Genomic DNA, 24,187 nt, shown 5'->3' with positions numbered 1-24,187 from the left:
GCTCTTGCCCACCAACTCACTTTCTCTTAGACACTGATGTGGTGCTACTGTCTCTAAGCCAGCCAAGCATTCTGCACGTTAAACCTCTTCCTACAGCTTCTTCAAACCCCTACCTTCACTAATTAAAAAAAAAAAAAAAAAAAAAAAAACCAACAAAAACCCCACACAAACAAAAAACAACCCCGAACTCCAGAAACAACCCCGAACTCCAGAAACAACCCCGAACTCCAGCACTGCTTGGACACACGCTAGCCCACTGTGAATCCAAATGGTAGAATCGGATGCACAATCTGAAACGGACACACAGTGCTTGGCCTGCCACCACCACAAAGCAGCCTGAAGGTCACTTTTCCTTTTCATTGGCCTGAGATTCTGATCCAACTTCCCCGGCATTCAAGTTTATTGCATTCATTCTCCCTGAAGTTAGAGTTCTGCAGCCTGCCCTGTGCATGCCTCTAGGAGCTATGGCTTTCACAGAATCTGCCATCACCTAGGAAGAACCAAATCTCGCAGAAGTTATTCAGGACATCAGAGCTCACAGCACACATTTAGATTTATATACATTCCTGTCCAGGAAGTTGGTGGAGATCTATCTTTCAGAATATACTCCCAATACTGACATTTGCCTCAGACTTCTAGGCAGAAAAAGAGCTACTGGCAACAATTCCATACAGTGCATATACAAACCTATACACAATCACCTCGAGGTTTGACTTCAGAAGAGCTAACTTGATATGTTAGCTGTTGTTTTAGACCATGGGCTAAGGCAGATTTAAAAAAAAAACAACAACAAAAAACAAACAAACAAAAAAAAACCCAAAAACACACACCAACCCCCCCCCAAAAAAACCCAAACAAACAAACAAAAAAACCCACCAACCAACCAAGTACAACACTGAGATTCAACAGCATGAGTAACAAAGAAAAAAAGTTTACAGGAGAACAAGGATAGTTGCCTGTGGGGAGAATATCTTAAAATCTACGGTAAAGTCATACTTGGCAAAATTCAATAGATCTGGTAAACATCAAAGATAAAATTTAGCAGGATAATTCCACCAAGCACCATTAAAAGAAAAATGGGACCAGCAGGGTTACCAGTGAAAAACAATGCCAGGCCTAATAGCACTGATCTACCAGAAGCAATTTATTATGACACCAGAAATAGCTATTTTCACAGTGGATGCTTGAAATGAAAACTTTAAAGCTTCTTTAAGTCTTGAGCTATAGCAAAGTATTCAACCAGCCAGCCAAAATAGCTGAAGGGAAATAGGAAGGCCACATGTGGAACTAATTACTCATGTAGAGGCTATGACAAAGAACATTTCTCCAGACTTTTCATGGGGGCTTCACTTTCAGGAAGTAACTCTAATTACTGTTCAAGTCTCGGCAGCCTGCATGCCGCTGACAGTTCCAAGAAAAAATGAACCTATTTGCCCTTTTCTTGGTCTGAAGTGCCAAAACAGAAAAGCACAACTAGAGTCATTAAAAAGAAACAAAATAAGCACTGGCTTATTGCATTAGCTTCCCGAGCAGAATTCTTTTTATAAATTCGGTTTTTCAGCCTTCACAAAACAGCAAATTCTGCGTCTACATTAACTCGCTCTCCGTTGGCTGCAGTGAAACTGTACATCTTGACTTTTTACAGCTTTTCCATACTGGGGCCCACTTCCTGCCCAGTTGAAGAAAAAAATCTGGCCTGAAGATGAAATGACTGCTTAACATTACACTAAAACATCTGGTACCATTTTATACACAGACCCATGTCTGAGAGCAGGCAATTCTAGCGGTCTCACCAGCGGCACAGTGCATACCCAAACCTCCCCAGGGTGACATCATCCCATATATGGACTCTCAGGCCCAGCCCTCCCCCTTTTCCTGGTCCTAAATTCATTGCCAGATCCCCAGTCTGCTGCAAATGTGCCACGTCAAGACTGGAAATCACAGCACTTCAGTGTGTTTCAGTGAGTGCTGCAGAGTGTGAGGGAGAGCCGAGCACAACCCGTGATGCAGGAAGGCAGTTTTTCCCCGAGACTAAAAGAGGATTTAAAATAAATAAATAGACGCGTCCGGAGATCCTGCTCCGTCGCCCCAGTGTTCAGACTACCTGTTCAGGACAATGCTGTTGTACAGTAGTCTGCACATTGGTTAGACTGGGCAAGGGAAAGCAGCGGCATGGACTATTGGGGACGCAAGTTGCTATTGCCAAGGAGAAGACAGTTATTGCTCCTTTCAGATCTCATATACAGTATTTTTCTTCACAGGTTTTGCACACTAGGGAATAAGAAACGCTAAGGGACACTGTGAAAAAGGAGGACTTCAGAATAAAGCGGGGAAGACATTCTGGTAAGGCCTACTTTGGAAGAACACCTGGCCTATGACCTGGCGAACCTAGGTGACTCCCCTCCCCCCTTCCTCCAGTCATCACTGCAAGAAAGATGGAGCTCTGATGGTTTACTAAAACCTATGCAAGAAATGAGAGAGGTATATTGCCTAGAGATATACTACCTAGAGAAGTGTACAAGAGTAGAGTTAAAGTCGGTCATTTCTTTTTTCTTTTTTTTTTTAAACTTAAAATAAAGCTTTTTTTTCCCCCACAAACTAAAAAGGTAAATTTATTTTTTTTTTTTACTTGTAGCAATCGGTATAAATATTTAAGGAATATATAATTTTTTTTTAATGCAGAAAAAGCTTGCTAGAAGTATGTATTCTGAATAGCTCCTGTTGTGAACTATGATCTGAAGATCAATTTTAAGAAATTATTTTCTCTTAAAGTAATAAAATAATAGAAAAGAATGCATGAATATTATTTTAAATTACTGTAACCTTTGGAAGAACTGTAATTAGATTTTATATGTAGCTGAAACTTAGTTGCAAGTAACCGATGCTATATGCGCTAATGAAAAGTGGGAGGGAAACCATAGGAAATCTATGACTACTCCATGCTAGGCTTCTGCCGTGTAGAATACAAAAACTTTGATTGTCAGGAAAAATTACCTCTGAAAGTTCAGGATGTGATGGAAAAAAAGCCAATAAATAAACAAAACAGAACAAACAGCTTTCCATCCCGATACCTGGCTGGCCATTGCCTGTAAGTGATCAGCACCGATTGATTGTTGCTGTTCTCATGTATGCTTTGAATCGCTGATATTTCTTTTAACATTCAAAATTATAAGTTACTTTGTCCTGAATCCCACTGATAAAAATGGAATTTGTAAACGAATGCAGAAGTTTGCTTTGGTGAACTTCCAGCTGTCCTGGTAGGGGAAAAAAACCCTCAGGCTGAATGAAATCCCCACGGACAAAATAATACAAAAAGTCTGAGCTGCAATTTGATACCAGCTGAACTCCAGAGTCAGCTCCCCTAAAGTTAACACTAGTAACAAACTACTGCAACTGGAAAAAAAAAATCCAATCTATATGGTGCTCATTATTGCCAGGAAGGCTTTGAATAGCTATACTATAAAAAGAATTAGCATAAATATGCAGCCATTAGTATTATAGCCAGCCAATTTTGCAGAATGCGTGTTATACTTCAGACAGCCTTGATGCTGTACAATTTTTTTTTTAATATGTACATTATTATTACCTTTTTCATTGCTCCTTCAATAATCAATAGAAGTCCTATTGGGGAGAGATGGTCGCATAGCATTAGCGTGACTGTGCCTATACTGGCTGTCTTAAAGCCTACGAAGCAAGAGCTAGCACTGCCATTTCCCTTAGCCTCCCATCAAAGCTTATGTATTTTGACTAAAAGAATTATTTTTTAATGCATATATATACCCATAGGTTATCCACCCTCTCTTTCTTCATTTCACGGAAGATTATCTTTAGGATTAAATTAGTGGGTTTTAATCCATTATAGTATGAGTAGACAGAATTTTTAGTCTTGTTCTACTTTAAAGTGGAGTTACAACACACAGTTAAATGTAGTTATTAATAGAAAATCTGAAGAGACAGGAAGAAATTAAAGGAATGGAACCAGATTCAAACTTGCATTAATATTTCTCAATCTCTCTTTAAGTATGATTGCTGTTTTAGGCATAGCAAATCTGAAAAGTTTTATGACTTAGATTTTGTTTAAGCGGTAGAAAAATGTTTTCAAGTCTTGTTAAGAAACTTGCTCAGTTATGCTTTCAAGGGGAGTATGATCGTTTGCAAATATTTTTTCGATCTAGTGCTTACTTGTGTAGCTACTTTTATTTTTTTTATAATTCTAATCTAGAAATTAAGAAAGGAAGTATTGTTATCCAGTCAATAATAGGCTCTCAGTGAAAATGCTGTTGAAGATAGCCTGCGTTAACTTTTGCTAAATAAGCAAGGACAATGAAAACATATGGAACTAGTGTTTCTCTTATCTCTAGACCACTATTTGCATTAATCTTTATTTTAAATGACCTTTCTGGATTTAGGAAGTGATTCCCCTCCCATACACCCATGACTCTTCAAAGTTACATTTTTAGACTGTAAGGCTGAGATCTAGGAGGCCCCCTTGGCATGGGGCTTGGAAAGGAGGCGGTGGGGGGGAAATGCAGCATGCAAAGCAACAGATAGGGAAAGAAAGCCTGTATTGTTAGGAATGAATAAGGAAGTATATCTACTTTGGCTCAGTAATCAAAACATTTTCAAAGTGAATTAAGGGATTCTGCGGTTCTTAAAACAGTGCTGTTTTAGTTGAAACAAGTTCTAGTTGATCATAATCATACAGAAAAGATTTCCGTAGTTATAAAACAAGAGGTTTTAAATATGCATGGCAAGAAACACAAGATAGCTGTATACAAATATTTCAAGAGGAAAAAAAAAAAAAACCAAACATTACTTTTTGCAATGACTAAAAAAAAATTAGCAGGATCCAATGCATATTAAATCATGGTGAGAGTTCTGTAAAGCCAGGATGATCTCAATGCTTAAGCCTGTTGTATGAACTAAATGATACAGTTCTTATTATCATAGAATGCACAAAACCAGGAAAAGCAAATTAAAGCCAGTATGAACATTTAAATAGGTGAGTGTTTCAATATAATGAACTTTCTTTCATCTTTAAGAAGCATATTTTTTTTAGTACACTCAACAAAATTAAATAGGGAAGAGGAAGAAAAATATTTCAAAGCTTTTCTTTATATTCCTTTAATGTTAAAAAAAAAAGGAAAACAAACAAAGAAGGGTGGGGGAAAGTCACTTAACTTTACAGAAATAAGTATAACTCAAATAAGCATCCAAATGTGAAAAAAACTAGTTACTTTAAAAAAAAAAAAAAGTCATTTGACATTTTTCTGCCTTGTCATTAAGTTGCATACTGTCTTCTGTATTACCGTTACCACTGCTGTTTAACACATCTGTACTTTCAGAAGACTAAAAGACACTGCTATCCTCTCCACGCTCTTTGCCCCCCTTCCTGTACTATCACCGTGCATCCACAGACATTTCTGAAGACCACCCAAGTATCATTGCTATATGGAAAATATTATAACCAAAATAGCAAAATACTTGCATAAAAATTTCAAACTTCTAAATAGAATGTTAAATTATTATGATCTTTTAATCAAAATCTATTAAGCAGATTGGAAAATAAAACCCCCTAAATCTTAGGGGGGGATGTTAAATAATACATTTTAATCAAGAGCATAACTTTACTTTTACTTGCAAAAGGCTTTGCTTACTGAACTGTGCTTTATTTAAAAAAAAAAAAAAATAAAAAAAACCCAAACAACAAAAAAAACACACCAAAAAACCCAACCAACAAACGCAACCTTAATTGAAATAATATTAAGGGTCAGGTTTAAACCTACAAAAAGACAGGAAATGCCACAGTTAAGAATGAAACTTTCCTGAATAATGCTACTGTACTTCAGTACTGCATTTTACGCTGCATTGCAAAACAGTATCTAAAAATAACAACCTGCCCTTAAATAAAAAGTCCTGATCACAGTTGGAGAGAATACAATTCTCAACTCAATTTCCAAGCTACCAATATTTAAAGTCAGACCTTTAATATAGGTTTCTGTAAATATAATATTGGCAATCATGAGACTTTTTTTTTTTGTTACAAGTATTCTAAAATATTCTTGAGCCCTTTACTGACTCAATGAATCAACCAGATACAGCACCCAAAAATGTTAGCCCTTTTAGCAAATCAACTACAATTTCAAGGAATACTAGTTTTTAAATAAGAATCAAGTGGAGATAACTATCCAGTCGTTAGTAGTACCCAGTGAACTAATTGAAGGCAAAATAAATTTGCCTCAGTTCAAGACATAAAGCTCTTTGCTGATTCTTTGATTAATTCTCCTTGTGTACAGTTATTAGGAAGACCGCAAAATCTTTCCACTTACAACTTTTACTCCCAGCATAACTTCCCTGATAGTTGTTAATAGAAAACCTATTAATTAAAATGCATATCTTTTGTTCTTCCTTTTATACTATAGGTTGGCAATGAATTTTACTGTACAATTCTTTGCTATTTCAAGAAAGATCCATAACACAGAAACTGAGACCTAATTTTCTCCCAGACTAAGGATCTTTGATTTCTTTAACAACTAAATGCAGACATTAAATTTTATGAAATCTATAAAACAAGCAGTATATTTGTTTTAAAAGTACTTCTAACTTGCCACTTTTGTTTTTCCTTAAAACGGTCAAGTGGGTAGGAAGACATGCCAACTTAAAGCATACACTTAAAATTTTACTTAGAGCTACAAAAATTTAAGTAAGCGTATTATAAAGTCAAAGAAAGAATATTTCATGTCTTGGAATTAATTTTTCATGTCTGAATTAGCTAGTCATGTTTTGTGCTTATTTCATTTTTTTAAGACATTTTATTCTATCTTGTTAGGTTCAAGGAAAATTTTATTCATATAATTGATAAACAATTTGTACACTTCAACTTGTATATTAGCTAAAATGTATCTTTTTCTTTATGGCAAAATAATGATTAGAGCTAGAACACCTGAATAACTACATATTAATTTATTATTAGTCTAATTTAAAACCTCAGCACTATCCCCACCTTCAGCCTTTTGGTAAATTCATCCCTTTTATAATCAGTTTTCAGGCTGGAACTTCAGTATTTTACTGCTATTCTGTACGGGATATGTTTGAGAAGGATTTGAAAGCACAAGTTTGTTGCTTACCTATGGAGGCACTAGCGAGCAACAGTGATTTAAGAACACCATTATAAAACAGAATCATTTAATCTGTATTAGAAAAGTAATACAACTATTTTTTCCCCTTTTAAGCTTCCAATGTGTTTTATACCTTTTGAAACAACACCCCAGTGATGTTGCAAATGTCATTGCTAAATTGGATTACAGACACTGTGTGTATTTTATATACAGGAAAGTTTAGCAAAGCAGCATATCTTGTGATGTGAAATGATGCTATTTGCATGCTTTAGATCTATAGCATAGTCTATGTTTAACTGAAAAACTTACTGAAGCTCTAGGAAGTTATTCTCTTTTCTTACAAAGTACAGATTTTGAGAGAAAGCTAAATTTAAGTAATATGCAAAGCAAAATACTAAAGAAATATCATTTTAAGTGTATAGCTTTAACGTATTAGCAAAATAGATATAAAACGCAACAAGTTTTCTTTCCAGCACATTCCCTTTAACTGGGTTAATGTGCAAGTGGTTGCCTCCATTTATACAGAAAGATTTTTATTTTTAACATGCAAGATTGTTGTACTTATCTGCTCCCAGAAAATATGTACTGTATAAACATATTCTTTATCTTGAACTTCAGTATTTCTGTGCTTCCAAGAAGAGTAAAAACATCTGGTTAAATTACTATATGTGAGTACAGTATGCAGGCAAAATCCTGTATGAATTGCATATAAAATAAACCATGGCTTCAATCCTTTTTGTTTTTCCAAATGTTCAGTGTGACCAGTCTGTTGAAATCGCATCTCCTGATATATGTCAGCACAATGACAACTAATGTACTGAAATGCTTCTTTTCTGAATAAAATCAAGTTATGTTCTTGTTCTACAGCTCCCAATGTTTTAAAGTTTAATTCTGTTATGTGTGTTCCCCCCCAACAAAGCCCCCCAAACCGGAATGGTACAAACTGTTGCACACCAGCGGTGATGGCTCCAAGGGACTGGCTGGACGGAGTTGTCATGTGTCTGCCTGTCTACACTTGCTGTGCAGAACATCCTCTCACCTGTACAGCAGGCACAGACAGGCAGTCGCATGACAACCCAGCCTGAGGGACAGCCGCCAGTGGGAAACCGCTCTGACACACCAGAGCATCTTCACCAACAGCTCCAGCCAAGAGTCACTCTGGATCTCAGACGGCCGGTCAGTAACCAAGCCGCGTACTGCAACCCACCTAGAGTCAAACCAACACTGCCTATAAAATACAATAAAACCCACTGCTGAAATTTTTACTGTGCTTCCTATAGTACTCTTTTCCTAGTTGTTCTCATTAACTCACTAACAACAAGTTTTATTTATACGCAGCTTTGCGGCACCATTGTATGTTTCGTCCTCCCATTTACTTCTCAGGCATAACTTGAGCAACTTGCATCATTAGATTATTGTCGGTATAAAAATCACTAACATTCCGGCTAGCCACAGAAGCTGAGAGCAGCTTATTGTGTGGCAAGTTAATTCTGTAAACATACACAGTGTCAGACCTTAAAGTAACCTCTCCCCTTTCCACTCTCTCACCTCCTCACTTATTTTCATATCTCCCTCCCAAATCACACAGAATTTTACAATTGGGAATAAACTGTGAAATTATAATACAAACTGCATCTGTCACTGGATGTTGACAATACTATCCTTTCCTATTGAAACAGAATGCAAATATTTTATTTGGAAATAAGACTAAAGGGGATTTTTTCAATCAATATAAATTTCACGGTTTTAGAAGTTCTTATCCTAGAGCCCAGCTTGGCATCCTTTGCACACCAATAATGCCAGTGAAATCTCGGGATGCTTTGGAAAGAATAATAAAATCACATTCTCTGACAATGCCCTGTAAAAATGCTACACCACTTTACAAATGGCATCCTTTTGTTTACAATAAAGAACTTTTTGATTCACAAGCTAGGACAGTGTTCCACATTCCCAAAGTCCATTTTATCCTAATGTAGAAGTGGCTAATTCACAAACTTCATATTCGCAGGCTGACTCTCAAATGAACCTTAGCACAAAAGCTTACAGCTTTTTGTGCTACTTAACAGATCAGTAACAACTGAGAGCTAAAATGCTCAAATTTAATCTTTTCTCTGTGTGTAGGTATGACTTGTAATACTTTAGCATTACATGGATACTCTACAAAAGAAATCTGTATTTGTGAGGTCAGTGAACGTGCTAAATCTTGCACTTATTTACAACAGTCTCAAAGTGGTACACAATATTTTCCTTGCTTCATTTTAAGCAAGTGGAAAAGCACAAGGTCGTGGTACTGGTCACGCAGCAAAGTTATGAACGCAGGCAACTGTATGCAGGACCAGAAACTAATCCAGATTAGTATTCACATAACTGATACTATAACTGCTTTAACCACACTGTTCAAACATCAACTTGATATTTCCACAATTACAAGCCTAAAAATCATTCTTGGGCACTGATTCCCATCTCATCAGGGATAAAATCCCGTTGTACGTTTGAGCAGCAACAAAAGCATGTCAAGAAACCAATCGTTTCTTTTGTAATACTGGTATCATACAACAAATTTTGAAATCTTTTGCCAAAGTAACTTGCTTCAAAATGCATTCCACTGGATTCTTCACTTATAAAAGCTGCAGCTCACAAATAAAGGAAATAATTTACATCCTTCTAATGGCACTAGCAAACAACCACTTGCATTCAGAGAGTGATTTTCATCTCAGAGTAAATTCCAGGCTACAGAAAATGGGCTCAGCTTGCACTAGAGGGGGTACAGTCCTAGCAAGCACTGTAGCTGTGTAGAGTACATTGCCAGAGCTCTCTGGTACACAAGCTGCTACAGCGTTCCTTACTCAGGGGTAGAGGCGCAGGGGGAACAAACTCATCACTGTGGCAAGAGCACAAAGGTAAGACCTGACTTTCTGCATCTTTCCCAGCTGCAATGGAGAGGCTCTTGCTACTGTGCAAGGAGTGCAGAAGTGACCAGCCCGAGTGGGCGGCATGGGGGATCTGAACTCCCTACGACCTTACAGCATGCACAGCCGTACTGAGCCCAGGCACAGGCCAGACACATAAACACGGGTATCACTTCACACATCACTGAAGACTACATATCTTACCAGGGTGGAAATACAACAGCATGCAGCCATTTCAATAATCATCTGAGACAGGATGTGACAACTACCAAACCAAGCTGAAAGTGAGAACATTTTAAGAAGAGATGTAATTATAAAAATTGGAATTCAGCTAGGAGATCAGGTATTTGGTTCTTTATTTTCAGAAGGCAGTAGTTCTGTTTCTGAAACAAGTCACTTGTCTTCTGACAGGTCCTAATGATCAAGCTGTGGCTTTGGCCTTCTTCAGAAACTATCTAAAACAGACCTTACTAATTTTTTAAGTCCTACTGAGAAAGGCTCAGTAAGAAAAAAAAAAAAAAAAAAAGAAAAAAATCCAACATAACTTTGTGAACTCTTTCCCAGGACAGAATAATCAAATTATACAGCAAATCTGTACTTAAGGAGGAACTTTTTCCACCAGCAAAGCATGGAATAGTACTACGCTATTATATTCTCTTACCACTCTAAGAAATTCCTGAGTGATCTCCCATATTGGCCTGAATGAACTACTGGTATTTTCATGACTCTCAAAACACAATTGTTTGGCAATTAAGAGACATTATTTTAAAATATGCATATGGAAATCAAACAGTGGCCATTTCCCTCCACGTACTATTCTGAGATTCCCAGGTGACTCTCCCTAGCAGATTATGAAAACAAACGATTTATTTTTAAAGTTGCATAGCAGAAGACATTCCCTAAGGATTTTCAGGAATTTTTATATTTCACACTAAACAAAGATCAGAGTCAAAAAAGCAACACCAAAACTACCTAAAAATTGCCACAGCACACCTTGGATGCACCTCAAATTGCTTGAGACAGAACATAGCAAAGGGTATTAATCTCACCACATCACTCACCATATTTTAGTTACAGTTACCGATACCTAATCTAAGACAACAAGTTCTAGTAGCTTCAACATAGATCACAAAAAACAACAGCTTCAAATTTTTAAATTCATAAAGGCATTTTTGCATTTCTTTTTAATTCATTTTTATGTCATTGCAATAAAATACTTCAAATTATATTTCAGTAATCTGAGAATAAAATTTACCCTCTTGACACTTAGCACTTGGCTCCTCCCCTCTGTCTGACATGCACTCACTTTCCTGTTACAGTAAATACATTTGAATCCCTTTAAAATTTACATAAAAGGGCAAGGGGCAAAATCTTCAAGATTAACCCAATTTGTCCCTCAGTTGTAAAGTCTATCCCAAAATGGCTACTGACTCAGGAAAAAAACACTACTGACCAGCAGAGTTTCCACCATCAGCAGTATTACTGAAGTAACTACCTATGATAAGTACTACATTCTGTATTCGCAGGACTTGGCAGAGCTCTGGCTTATGTACATGCATTGCAGGACCTCTCCCCAGTGGTTCTAGAAAATCCACTGCAGTAAAACACTAAGTTAGTTTAAACAGAATATGAATTATCTGCATAGTCCCCATCAACCAACTCCCTGTTTTGTTGGGGTAAGCCAGTGTTTTGATTATTACTTAGAATAAGATTAAGTGAGGGTTTAGACCTCATTTAAAACTCTCTCTTTACCTGTGCCTCTTCCATCTAAGTAACCAGTTAACTCTAAAAATCACTAAAATTTTGCTGAAAACATTTAACTTCAAAAAAAAATTAAAAAATCAGAAAATAATGGGATTTCTTTTTTTAAATGTAGCCCAATTTTTCTACGAAAACCAACACTAACCTTAAGAAAAACCAAAAGGGCTTTACTGTAAAGCTGACAGCGCACATAATAATCCCATTTTAACCTTCAAAAATTAACAAGACGACTGCTGGAGTTTTGGATAGAGTGTATCATTACCAACATTGTTGAAAAAATAATTAAACAGAACAGATGAGCTGCCTAACAACATACTCAAAGTGAGCAACCTGCATGTCCTGTATATCATAGAAATCCTTTTTCCAGTTCTCATATTACTCACCTCAGATTTACTGATCAGCAGTGACATTTCTTACCAAGGTGCATTTTTTGTCAAATTTGAAAATCCATACCAACTGGCTACAGAACTCTGCAGACAGGCTTTTCATCATCTCAGAATATGAGGCCAGAGAACAATTGTTATGATTAAATCAATTGCTGTAGTTACTTTTAGAAGTAACTTTACCTAGACAATTTATGATCAACTTACAGTAGATGTGCAAGAGGGGTCCAAACAGGTAAAGGACAATAACCAGAACATTCAAAACAGCTGGGTTTGCTGTTTTGTTTTTTGTTTTTTTTTTTTTAGACCAATATGTGGAAACCACAGAAAGAAAGGAAAAAAGTAAAACAAAAAACGAACAAAAACACCCCACACAACACCCCGTATTTATGTTATCAACATTTCAACAGAAGTCTTAGAGGGTCAGCATTCTCCATGAATCAAAACCAGAAAATTTAAAGAACACAGGTAAAACCTTAAAACATTCTTTCAGTTCAAGTCTGTACAAGCTGATTTAATATTTTAAGCTGATATCAGAAGACTGAATAAATACTGTTTTTCCCCAGTAGGAAAAAGTTCTTCATTCCTTACCTCATCATCTTTATACCAGGACAAGCTTTCTGCAGTTAGAACGAACCAGTATTCCTTGGATCCTCCTTTCATGATGCCAATATTGTTGATGGTCAACCAGCCTTTCCGGATGACCTGTGCAGAGGTGCAGTCAGGCACGAGTTTAGTTCATTACTCACTTGACATAATTCTGCTGCTGCATTCATTCTTTTAAATAAAGACTTGCTAAATAAAACAAGAACAGGTGCATTTTTTTCAGTCTTTGGCAAATGCAAGAGTTTTTGCAGGTTCCTATCATTCAAGAAAAAAACCATAGCAAAGTGAATATAGTGTTTTCAGTCAAAAGGTTGGAGAAAGAGAGAAGCCTAAGTATTATTGTGTTGTACTTAACAGCAAGTATGAGTGCATTAAGGATCATGTAAACTTGAAGATATTTATTTGCTGTATAACGCCACATTGTAAAAGTCCATACAACTTTGTATATGACTACTCTGTTCTAGTCTAATTGTTAAGGTCATTTGTAAAGTTGGATACTAGGAAAAGCACCTAGATTCTGGCAAAGTAAGTGGCTTCTGGCACGCATTGGGAATTTTCAGAAGGGGCTGAATCAGGTGACAAAGTGGAGAGGTCTTCTACAGTTATTTTGAAATTATGATAGGAAGCGGTAAGGAGAAGTATATGAGAGCTATTTTCCTCTCATAAGGCAGAAGAGGAAAAGAAGGGGGGGGGGGAACGAAGGCGGTAATAAAAATCGGGGGAAAATGGGTAAAGCAGAACTTTATAAAATAGATACAAGCTAAAGGTGAAACAACAGCTGAGAACAGCATACCAATAAATACTAAGGCCAGGAGGCTACATCATGCAAAGAGAAAGAGGGACAAAAGAAAACTTAAGAGGAATGAGACAACTCCAGAGGTGAAGAAGAGAGAATGGTCATAAGAACTGGTTTATAGATCATGTAGAAACTTGCCATTTTATCAGAACATTTATTGTTTTCCAATACATATATGAGAAAGCAAATGTTCCTTCCTATCATACTCTGAACAAGGCAACAGAACTCTCCCAATCACACAGATGCAGGGAACCTCAGCCATTCTGTTTCTCCCCACAGCAACACCTTTTACTTGCCTATAAAGTATTGAGATGTAAAGAAGAAGTGCTCAGAGAAGCCCTTCAGAACTCTTTCAAGTCCCACAAGCACAGACTTGTGTGATCAAGCATGAGTTTCCTCTTGCTTTCAGAGAAATAGATGAGACTGTAACATCCCTCTCATAGGGCTTTAAAGACTAGTAACTCCAATATCAACAGATAACCAGAGAAAAACATCGCTCAATATCTATTCGTTGTCATCTATAAAAGTTTCAGAATTGGAATTCACTCCCGTTCAGCATGCATGTTCATGTAAGCTCCGTAAAAAAAAAACCAAACAGCTTTGGTATTGAATAGAGCAAGGGACTAAGTTATATTTGATAACTAAACCAAAGAAAAAGTTCAGAAGTTGCACCTGAAAAAGCTGGTAAAAGTACTGGTAATGCACAAAATCCAAGAGTATCAATTTCTTTTCAAATAAGATGATCATGTTTTCCCACTCACTACCAACCAGGGCAGCAATGTAAGAAAACCACTGAAGATCCAAAAACAGTCTACAGGTTTTCAGCCTGTAAGAAAGTCGCTAAGAAAGCATTGATTTGGTTCTGAAGACTCAGTAAGTTATGAGAGATCTGGACACGACTCCCGTACAGAGATTCAAGGGCAGACTGGATGGAATAGCCTGTACCACAAAGGTTTCTGTAAAAGTTTGTCATTATTTTTAATATTCATGTTCGTTGCGGGGGGAAGTGGAGAGGGGGCATTACTGAGTACAAATAGACATGGAATGCTTGTCTGAGTGCAAGTTAAGGGAAACATACTGATACAAACTTGATCACCCACCAAATCCTCATTTATTTTATGATGTTTATTGATGTAAAATTTTAACAGGAAACAAGCAACATGCATATATAGCCAGTGTACTGACCTTCAGGCAGCTCCCACAGAACAAATTGTGGAACCAAGCTAATTTAATTTTTTTCTCGCTGAACTACACAAATGCAAATGGAATAAATTTTAGGAAAAATCCAGGAAATTAAGGTTCCCCAGCCACTTGAACTTAGCTCCACAACAAGGTGAGCTGTATTCGTAGAGCAGACTAAATACTTCATAGCAAATGTGCAAAGGTGGCCGTGTTATAAAGAAAATCAAATAAGAGGCTATGAGAGAGGATGCTGTTGAACCATGCTGTCTGCAATTGAAAATGCTGTGTTGCTCCCTATAAAGCACATATCCACATACAGGAAGCACAGGCAGCTGGGCTAGCACACTACTGAAAACTGGTTTGGACACACATCTTAGAGAGGGTAAAAGATTTGAAGACAGATGTCACAGTGGGGATAAAGAGGTGGTTTCTAGAGGCAAAGCAGTAAGAAACACCCGAGTAGCATGTTGAAGAACCTTACAGGTGATGAGCACTTAAAAGGGAAGGGAAGTAGCACTCTGCTTATTTGATTCAGTGCTTTCCCTCATCATTACCATGGGCTTTGTAGCTCGTTAACAAGAGTCAGTTTTCTCAATTTGACAAGAATGCATTTGTGGTAGAGGTCTTAGAACAGACCAAGCCAAGATTTTAAAATCTAAACTATATAAGCCATTTAAGTAGTAATGAAGCTTTTAATACTTCTAATGTAGGGATTACATTAGTTGCATAGCTCCAAAAGATTGTCTCGCTCCAGACCAATGCATCTCTCCATAGATGCATAACCATCACTGGGTGTGGACAGAAACAAGCTGACTTGCTCATACAAACATTGGTCACTGTCTTGTAAAGGAAGGAATTTGCCAGTTGTTTCCTCAAAAATCCTGTGTGCTGAGGATTAGATCCAGCTGTCATTCCCAGACAACACTCCATGAAGAGCAGGGCACCAAGCTACAGCAATATCTTGGGTACGTGTTTTTCATGTGTAAATTTCTAGACCTGTTTATCTATACCCCTCTGGGAAAACAGGGTGTTGTGTTCTGTAAAATATCCTGGACACTACAACAGATGATAATTATCCAAAATACTTGGAAGCAGTTCCAGGGGACATCAAGAGAGAGAAGATGAGCTTAGTGTGCTAAGCCTCATGTTCTTTGCATTGAATTGTTTCTGTTTCCCAAGCACATTTTGTTAACTACAAAAAACTACACTTTCAAAATACTCAGTACCAGTGTTGGGGTCAGGGGGGAGGGAGATGTCAGATCAAGGTGTAAGTGCAAAACAAAGTGAGATTAAGCAACATAGTTTTACTTTCCAGAGAAGCTGAATTCCACATTAAGACTCCAGCCAATTTCTCAAAAAATAACACAAGCTATATTTTAGAAATAAGTGTCCTTCCATGAGCAATAAGCAGCAAAGATTTTCGAAGAGACTTTTGAAGTTAAAAAAACTCTGACATGGAGTTGTTTGGGTCTTTTGTTTGTTTGTTTTTTTAAAGTATTGTGTTAGCTATGTTGTATAGTACTTCAGCTTGAAAAATGAAAGTAGTGTGTTTCATTATTGTTTTCACTAGTTCATTTTCTGGTTGGTTTGGATTTAAGAGATCCATTTCAATATTTTCCATCATATTTCTAAATGTCACTCTGTGCAAACCGGATATTAGTGACATGAGTTATGAACTTCAGGAAGGTGAAAAATATGGGCATTGCCAGAAGCTAGTGAAGACAATATTCTGACCGGTAGTTGGGCTCCATGTACAGGATGAACAAGAGATGACACAGTTCCTTCCTTCAGGGTCCTGATACCTAATCTGGGTGTCTGAAAAATGAAACTTAGAGGGTACAAATGCACATGAACAAGCCAGAAGGAAGTCATTTTCTGATAGTTCAGCTGCGCAAAACCCAAATCATATCTTTTGTTCTTATTCTCCACCACTTCACGGATAAACAGGAAAGCAGGATTTGACACAATAAGTACATTTTATGTATTGCTGCATGACTTATTCATTTCATTAAACAAATAAGGTATTTGTGAAAGAAATACATTAGCGGATCAGAAAGTGTTCCATTTCTTTAAAAGAGGTATTTGAAAGATGATTTCAAGATAAGTGAGAGATAAATGAAATTGACTGGGCAGACAAATACAAGTGTGAAAATCATGAGACTGGCTACTTCCACAGCAATACAAGCAGCAGCATTTTTTGAGTTAACATAACTCTCTATTAAAGTTGTGTTACGTAACTCCATTGAAATAATTTTGAACACACAACACAACTCCCAGCACTACTCTATCTTCTAATCACTGTCATAACATGTGTTACCAAATAGTAAGCATATTGAGAGAATAAAAATTGCAAAAACTACTCTGTGAGGCATCCTTACAAGCTATTGGTTCTCTGGGTTCAAATATGAAGATTCTCACACTACAGAGGCTAAAAAGGAACAACAGGTTAGAGGGGAAACCTAATACAGTATTTCACTGGATTTTGCCAAATGTCAGAGCATAAACTGATCAGATCTGTTCTGATACTGAACACAACTGAGAACTTGTGACGTTGCTTCCCCAAAAATCACTGCACAATATATCACGTAACTTAAAAATAATGACAGTGACTTAAGTCCTAAACACATCTACTTTAAAAAGAAAATTTAGTCTTTACTGAAGCAAAGCACTCAGTAGTGAAAAATTGAAACATGCTTGCAAATGTAGTTAAACAAAGACTGAGGTGATTAAGTCAATCATGAAGGAAACTTAACCTAAAAAGTAAGTATAGCTAAAGGCCATTTAGAACAGCAATACTTCTCTAGTCTTGATAAGGTGAAAATTCAACAGCAGCACATATCATTCAAGGATATTTCAAAATTTAGCACCATGTGGTTGTCCACGGGCACCACCTCTTTTACATAAACACTGGCATTTCTTAACAGAACAGCCTTGTCATGATTTTTCATGACCACCTCACTGACCATGGCACATGTTTCCATTTCCATCTACTTGCTTAAAAAAATTCTGTAAACACATTTTTTTCCTGGGTCATGCAAGGTAACAGGATTTAAGTATATCTGAAAAAAAGACGCAGCAAAGTATGCTATAAAGCAGGATTAAAAAGAAAAAAGAAAAGAGGGGTCACCGGGGAAAAAGTTACTTATTAGCACTATAGCTCAGGCCAACTGATGGGGTCTGAATGCTGTTTGTGTCCAGAACAAGTGAATCAGATTGCTGGAGTAACATTGTAAAAGAGGCAGGGTCAAACAAAGCCTTCGAGCCCAAACCTCCAAATCACTTGGACAGTGACTTGAAACTCATAGTTCAGATTAAGCCCCTTCTCCAATTACAGGGGCTACTTCATGCACAGCAGAAGATTTTGCCACAGAAGTAAAACAGAAAACAGAATTTCATATAAATTATATCTAATCCTCTATAATTTGAGTATCTTGCATTCTCACACACAGAGTATCAGTTGGGCACATGGAGCAATGACACCTTCATCTTCAAAGGTTTATTAAGAAGGGGAGCTTTAAACACTAAATTTTAGTCACCAAAACAAATCTCAACCCACAAAATACACAGTTAAGATTGGGTCAGCTTTCAGGAACCAGATCTTGCTAGCGTGCTGTGTAAAACCAAGCATCACACTGATTATTTCAAGCAAATTAGAAGCAGACTAACCTGTGGCTTAAAAAGAAACTTTGTGCGGTCAGGTCAAAACCTCAGGCGGTAGCAAAGAAAAGACAAACAAAAAAAGGCCAAAGATTAAGCGTGAGAGGATAAATTAGTAGTAGAGGAAAAAGGAGCAAAAACATGTTAAGAGGAATTGGCATTACACTTCTTCCAGAAATGCAATATTGCTGTGCTCATCTTATTTCTGAGATACACAGAAATAGTTAATAGTTATCTGCATCATTCCAGCTCAAAACAAGCTACAAAAAAGAAAAGCAATGGATTGCAAATGAGCATCCCACTCTTTTGGGAAAACTTAATGATCTTGATCTCCCAAGAGATTCAATTCAACTGCTGTTAGAATCAGTGCTGCCTAGTCCTTTTTCCTTTATTGAACATACGTTTAGTTTCAGTTTGTTTGAAATTATAACCAATATAATCTGATGATGTGGCAACAAACTGGAAAAATGTGTATGTTTTCATCATAGATATTACCAAAGAATGCACGATACAGAGATTTACTTCTTATACCTAACCATAACTGAACCAGGAGTAACTTGTTTTAAAATTAACTGCTGTTTAGACAATTAATTCTAATTAGTAATATTAAAGGCATTCACATATTTATTTACTCATGAGGTGGAAGGGTTAGAAAAGAGTCTGTCCATGATATATTGACCCTCCTGGTGCTATGAAAAGAATGTTAAAAAGGCTTTAAATATTCCTAAGTTTATTAATAAAACTCACTTTTTCTATCAGAAGTAATTCCTTTACATAAACAAAATACCAAGAACAGTACCTGTACCCATAAACAGCATGTTCATTTACGCAAATGCTAATGTTTCCTTTCAGTTACCAGAAACTTATTTGCCCACCTTTCAAACAGAGGTTTACTATGAATAGAGGCACTTACATCAGATAAAAACTGCTTTCCAGTTATATAATAAAATAAACACCAATTAGTCATTTTAGTTTGAGAAACTCAGTAAATTATAAAAATATTAATTTTATTCAAAGTTTTCTACAACACTTTAAGTTATACTAGTTTATACTTGTAACAGCAGGTTAGTAGCAGTTAAGTGATGAACTGCAATTATAAGTTGTTGAGGAAGTGTTACAGACAAGACAGTTTAACATTAAATAGTTTAGTAGCAAGTATTCAACAAGCCAGTGAGTTAGAGACAAACTTTGCCCTCCGAGAAGCTAAATGAAAAAGCAACAATAAAGCTTATAGAACTTAGCTCGTACAATTTGCCTTGAAGGCGGTAGATTGGTTCCCTGAAATAGCAAATTGCAAAAATGAAGTTTTATTTCAGAAACATTTTCTCATTCTTTTCAACTCCAAACAATTAACTTAGACATCTGTTTATTATCTTTAAAATAAAAGGTTCAGCAAAGTCCTTTATACCGAAAGTAATCAAGTTTCAACATTTAATTTAAAATGCCAAGCTTTTTCTCCACTTCTTTAGAGAGAGAACATTCACTTAATTAAAAAAAATCATTCATTTTATTTGTATATTTTTGAAGAGTCAGATAATCGGTCGATTTTCCTTTTATGGGACACTCCAAAGTGATGACGGTTGTTGTTTGACACATGTTCCGGCACAGCTAGATAAGAAGGAAATCTCTCCTCAGAGGGGAGAGACTAGTCTTTGAAGCCATTTCAGCGTTTAGACCTTTCAACTTTTTTCATTTCAGTCCAAGACATATATTACATCAAAAGTGCCACTCGTGCTGGTCACACTGTGGGGGACCATCACATCCAAGAAGATAATGGATTATTTGAACTAACATCTCAAAAATAATTAGCCATTTCTTGGTGGAGGAAGAGGTTGGATTTCTATCCCCAAAAAGATGACTAAGTTTTCAAAAAATGCTAGAACTCTCATCTACAACAGCAGAATAGGAGACTTTCTGAAATGTCAGGTTCATCACCTGAGGGATCTAAACTCAGTGGTCACATTTGAAAACCTTGACCTTTCACCTCCTGAGCATTGTTTGACGAAATTGCACATGAAAACATCAGGAAGACATTCAATACTGATAATTATTTATACAAAATTTCATTGTCTTATTTTTACATGAATTTTTAATTTCCTTTTAAAGTATGTACTAATTCTGTAACATTTTCTTTGTGGTTAAGACTTTGCAAAACCCTCAAAGTTGTAGCATTTTCATCTCATGTAAAAAAAGAGGACTGATCCTGTGAAGTACTGAGCACCCCGGCCCACACAAAAGCAATGAAAGAAGCAAAGCTCAGGAGCACTTAGCAGCTTGCAGAATCAATCCCGTATTCTTATGTCATAAAAAGAAACAAACAAGTAATTTCATTAATGAATCTCAGTGAAAATGTTAATTAATCTGAGACCATCAACCAGTTATTCTTTGTTTACTTGGAGAGAGGCCTATGGTACATAGTCAACATCTTTGTCAAGTCAGCTGAAAGTCTTCAGAAGAGGTAAAGGCAAATCCACTTTTGCTTGCTGAATTGCCCCTTTGCTGCTATTAAGCTGTGAACATGTAAGTACTAGTAAAATGACTATGACAAAGCACACACAAGCAAGTACTCACCAGCATTTTGGATTCTGAAATTCACAAGTTTGCAGTTAATGACAAAATACATTGATGTGTAACATGAAAGATTCAATGCACTAAACGGCATGGGAGGGGAGACACTAACCAGCAGTGCAAGCAGTAGCAGAAATATTAACCAATACATGATAATAAGAGTGAAAGTCAGGTGGCTCTGAAAAATTCAGTAAAACAAGGCGATGATGACGCATTTCATATGTTTGAAGCAGACAAGGTAAATGATACACTTAAAACAAATAAATGCAGCCAAGAAAACCAGACAGCTTGGATTAACTTGCACATGCCATTATCCATTCTCTGTTAGGTGCCTACCTGATTTCCCACTGCACTTTTGTTAACCTGACTGCTTCTTTGTTGGGCACTAAGGGAAGCAGAGGAAAAGAGTTATACTGAAGAAACTTGAACTAAGCCAGTTCCCGAGGAATAGATTTTAGCAATAATAGTTACTTCTGATTCCAGCACAGAAAGCTAGAGTAACAAACACACACATCAAAATCATTGCATATATGTGCATATTTCAACTACTTTTTCTTACAGTATAGGAATGCCTGCTTATATTTGCCTGCTTAGGACAGAAGGGACATGCACAGCAGACAGCTCCTACTAATCATCTCCTTTGTAACAACATCCTACTTGGATTGGTAAAGGTTACTAAAAGCACAGAGAAATTATGGCTCATGTGGGTAACTTTGGAAACATTAGCCTCTATAAATACTCCAAAGAGACAAAAAGCAAGCCATTTCTGTTATTTAGCACAGTACAACAAAATCCTCCCCTGCTGGAGGCTCCTTAATAGCTTTGTCTTGACAGTTTGTTTTGGATATTATTCTAATATTTATATGCACTTTGAGGGTGTAAACATAACCAATGGATGAAGCCGTCACAAAGCTGGTTGAAAAAGCTGGAATCATATAAGAATAGAGCATATTTGAAATTAAACGATATTTAAAATATTTGGCTCAATTCTTGAACTCTGGTAATCCCAGTTCCTGAAACGAAACACACTCCTGTCTCAAAAACATACAAGTTGCCATTAATTCTAAAAGCATTTGCATTATGTGGTGGTTTGTAAGTGTTAGGCCACAAAATTAAAATATTGCTGGAAAGAGGAGGAAAAGCATTCAGAGAGCAGGCTTTGGCTACTTCACCACCACAGCGGTCACTGGTGACAGGAAGTTTTGTTTGGATTAGATTATACCATTTCACCAGGCATTGATTAACTGAAGAAAAAAGCATACATTTTAGATCAACTACAAATGCTGCTCTGAAAGACTAAGAAAGATAGATATGGGCCAATCCTGCAACTGTTTTGTGCACAGCTGCTGTTCCAAAGAATTGCTGAAGCACCACACTCAGTCCCGTCCCAACTCTGATCCTGCCCTTCAGACCATACGCCATCAAACCAGCAGCTCACATGCTGTCCACGAGAAGATTCACAGAGATGTTTATTCCATGTGCTTGTTCACTAGTCTCAGCACTCAATCATCCAGACCCTTTTGATCAGATAATACTACATGTATCTGGTGCATCATCTGAGTTGCATAAGCTTTGGTGCATAAATTATGATTAAATAACATGCACACAGAAAACATAGCACTAACCCCTCATGTATTCCGATCTGTTGTTTGAGAAACACATTGAGATGGTTTTAGGAAATCTAATTGCCATTCTTTTGGCTTAGTTTGGGTTTTGGCCTTTTTTTTTTTTTTTTTTAATTTTACTTTATCGCCTTAGGAAAGCTAATTAGACCACTGACATCATACTAAGAAACCCATGCCTTTTAGAAACAGCCCAGCAATTGGTCCTCTATTTACTGTTCTAAATACAAATTACTCTATGTAGATCGAAGCATGTAGCTATGTCTGAGTTACACCAACTGGAAACAAACAAAATCCCAACATTTTACCACTCATTCTACTAAATGAGACAAACATTAATATTCTAAGATTTCACAGTTTCATAACTATGCAAAGTTGTTCTAAATATTTGCATTCTTAAATCCTTCTCAAGTCAATTAACATCGCACTGTACCTGCCTTAGGCCCTGCAATGCTGCAAGGTAGTTTGAAATGTCTTGTGTTCTCATTCTTATGAAAAAGGTTCACAGGACTTACACTTATAAAACACTGCAGTCACATAAGACAACTGGCTAGAAGACTCAGCAAAAGAAAGGAAATGCTAGGGAATCTGAGGAGTCTATAGTCCAGGAAATTTAGATACTGCAGAAGCCCATATGTTACACCAAAAATATTTCATTTTCCAGTTCTAACATAACTGCTATAACAATAATATGATTATAGTTTAAAATGTGTATTTTCTACTGTTTAGCTCATAAATTAATATATTTTACATTTTAAATTGTTCTTAGTTGTCCAAGTTTTCTCTTCCAGTTGAGCACAAGTCAACAAAGATACTTCACTTCCCATCAGTTTCAACCTATAGAAACACTTGCTTAAACTTATCAGTGAACTTAAGCGAAGAGTCATTTGTTATCTGCTTATACCCCGTGCACAGCGGCTAGGGATTTCTAGATCTCATCCAGCAAAAGAAGAAGCAGCTTTCCCAAGAAATTGAACTCGGGCATTGCAGCTCCTTGGAAAAGACACAGCAGTGAGGACCACGGACTGAACTACAGGCCCCAGCAGCAGCAGCCATGAGGTGGGGGTTTCCAGGGGAGAGACATAATGAAATAACTCCAGATATACCTGGCACTCCAGAATCCAAGACTATAAAATGTGGAAGGTTCCAACGTGACAAGGAAAGTCTTTCCACAGTGAGGAGAGGCAAGCATTGGAACAGGCTGCATAGAGAGGCTGGAGAATCTCTGATTTTGGAAGTTTTCCAGATCTGATTGGACAAAGCCCTGAGTAACCTGGTCTGAACCCAGCATTGACCCTCCTCTGAGCAGGAGATTGGACTATGTGACTTCCCAAGGTCACAAGACACACCATGAATATATATGGAGTGTTTTTAGCAGGCTTTTTCCTGTCAGAAAAGGATGAAGAGAAGTAAATAGCAGGCAGGTTGTTATCTTGACCTCTAGAAGGCCAGCTACCATTCCTACAGCATCCTGTCATTTGTCAAGAGAACTGATAAAGACATCTACGACCTGCAAACAATTCTAGAGAAAGTTGCTCGAACCAAATAATATACAGTGCCTGGCTTTGTCTTCTCCCCTCTCAGC

The 24,187-nt window shown here is 37.0% G+C and overlaps 1 protein-coding gene and 1 long non-coding RNA gene across 5 annotated transcripts in view; one reads left to right on the top strand and one right to left on the bottom strand.

Annotated features, from left to right (window-relative positions):
• DNM3 (dynamin 3) overlaps positions 1 to 24,187 on the bottom strand; it is a 181,622-nt gene that overhangs the window by 113,125 nt on the left and 44,310 nt on the right. For all 4 annotated transcript variants that reach the window (XM_075508053.1, XM_075508050.1, XM_075508051.1 and 1 more), the window contains exons 13-14: positions 21,317 to 21,365; positions 12,763 to 12,876 (exon numbers count right to left, since the gene is read on the bottom strand). In XM_075508053.1, the coding sequence (XP_075364168.1) occupies positions 12,763 to 12,876; positions 21,317 to 21,365 (163 nt within the window). The remainder of the gene's footprint in view (positions 1 to 12,762; positions 12,877 to 21,316; positions 21,366 to 24,187) is intronic.
• LOC142412566 (uncharacterized) lies at positions 1,911 to 7,976 on the top strand. The gene is made up of 2 exons (XR_012776520.1): positions 1,911 to 1,961; positions 2,262 to 7,976. It is a non-coding gene; the product is annotated as an uncharacterized LOC142412566 (long non-coding RNA).

The sequence above is a fragment of the Mycteria americana genome, chromosome 7 (genome assembly GCF_035582795.1).
Source record: "Mycteria americana isolate JAX WOST 10 ecotype Jacksonville Zoo and Gardens chromosome 7, USCA_MyAme_1.0, whole genome shotgun sequence".
Taxonomy (NCBI): domain Eukaryota; kingdom Metazoa; phylum Chordata; class Aves; order Ciconiiformes; family Ciconiidae; genus Mycteria; species Mycteria americana.
Note: the sequence above shows the minus strand (reverse complement) of the source record. Positions and strands in the feature narration are given on the sequence as shown.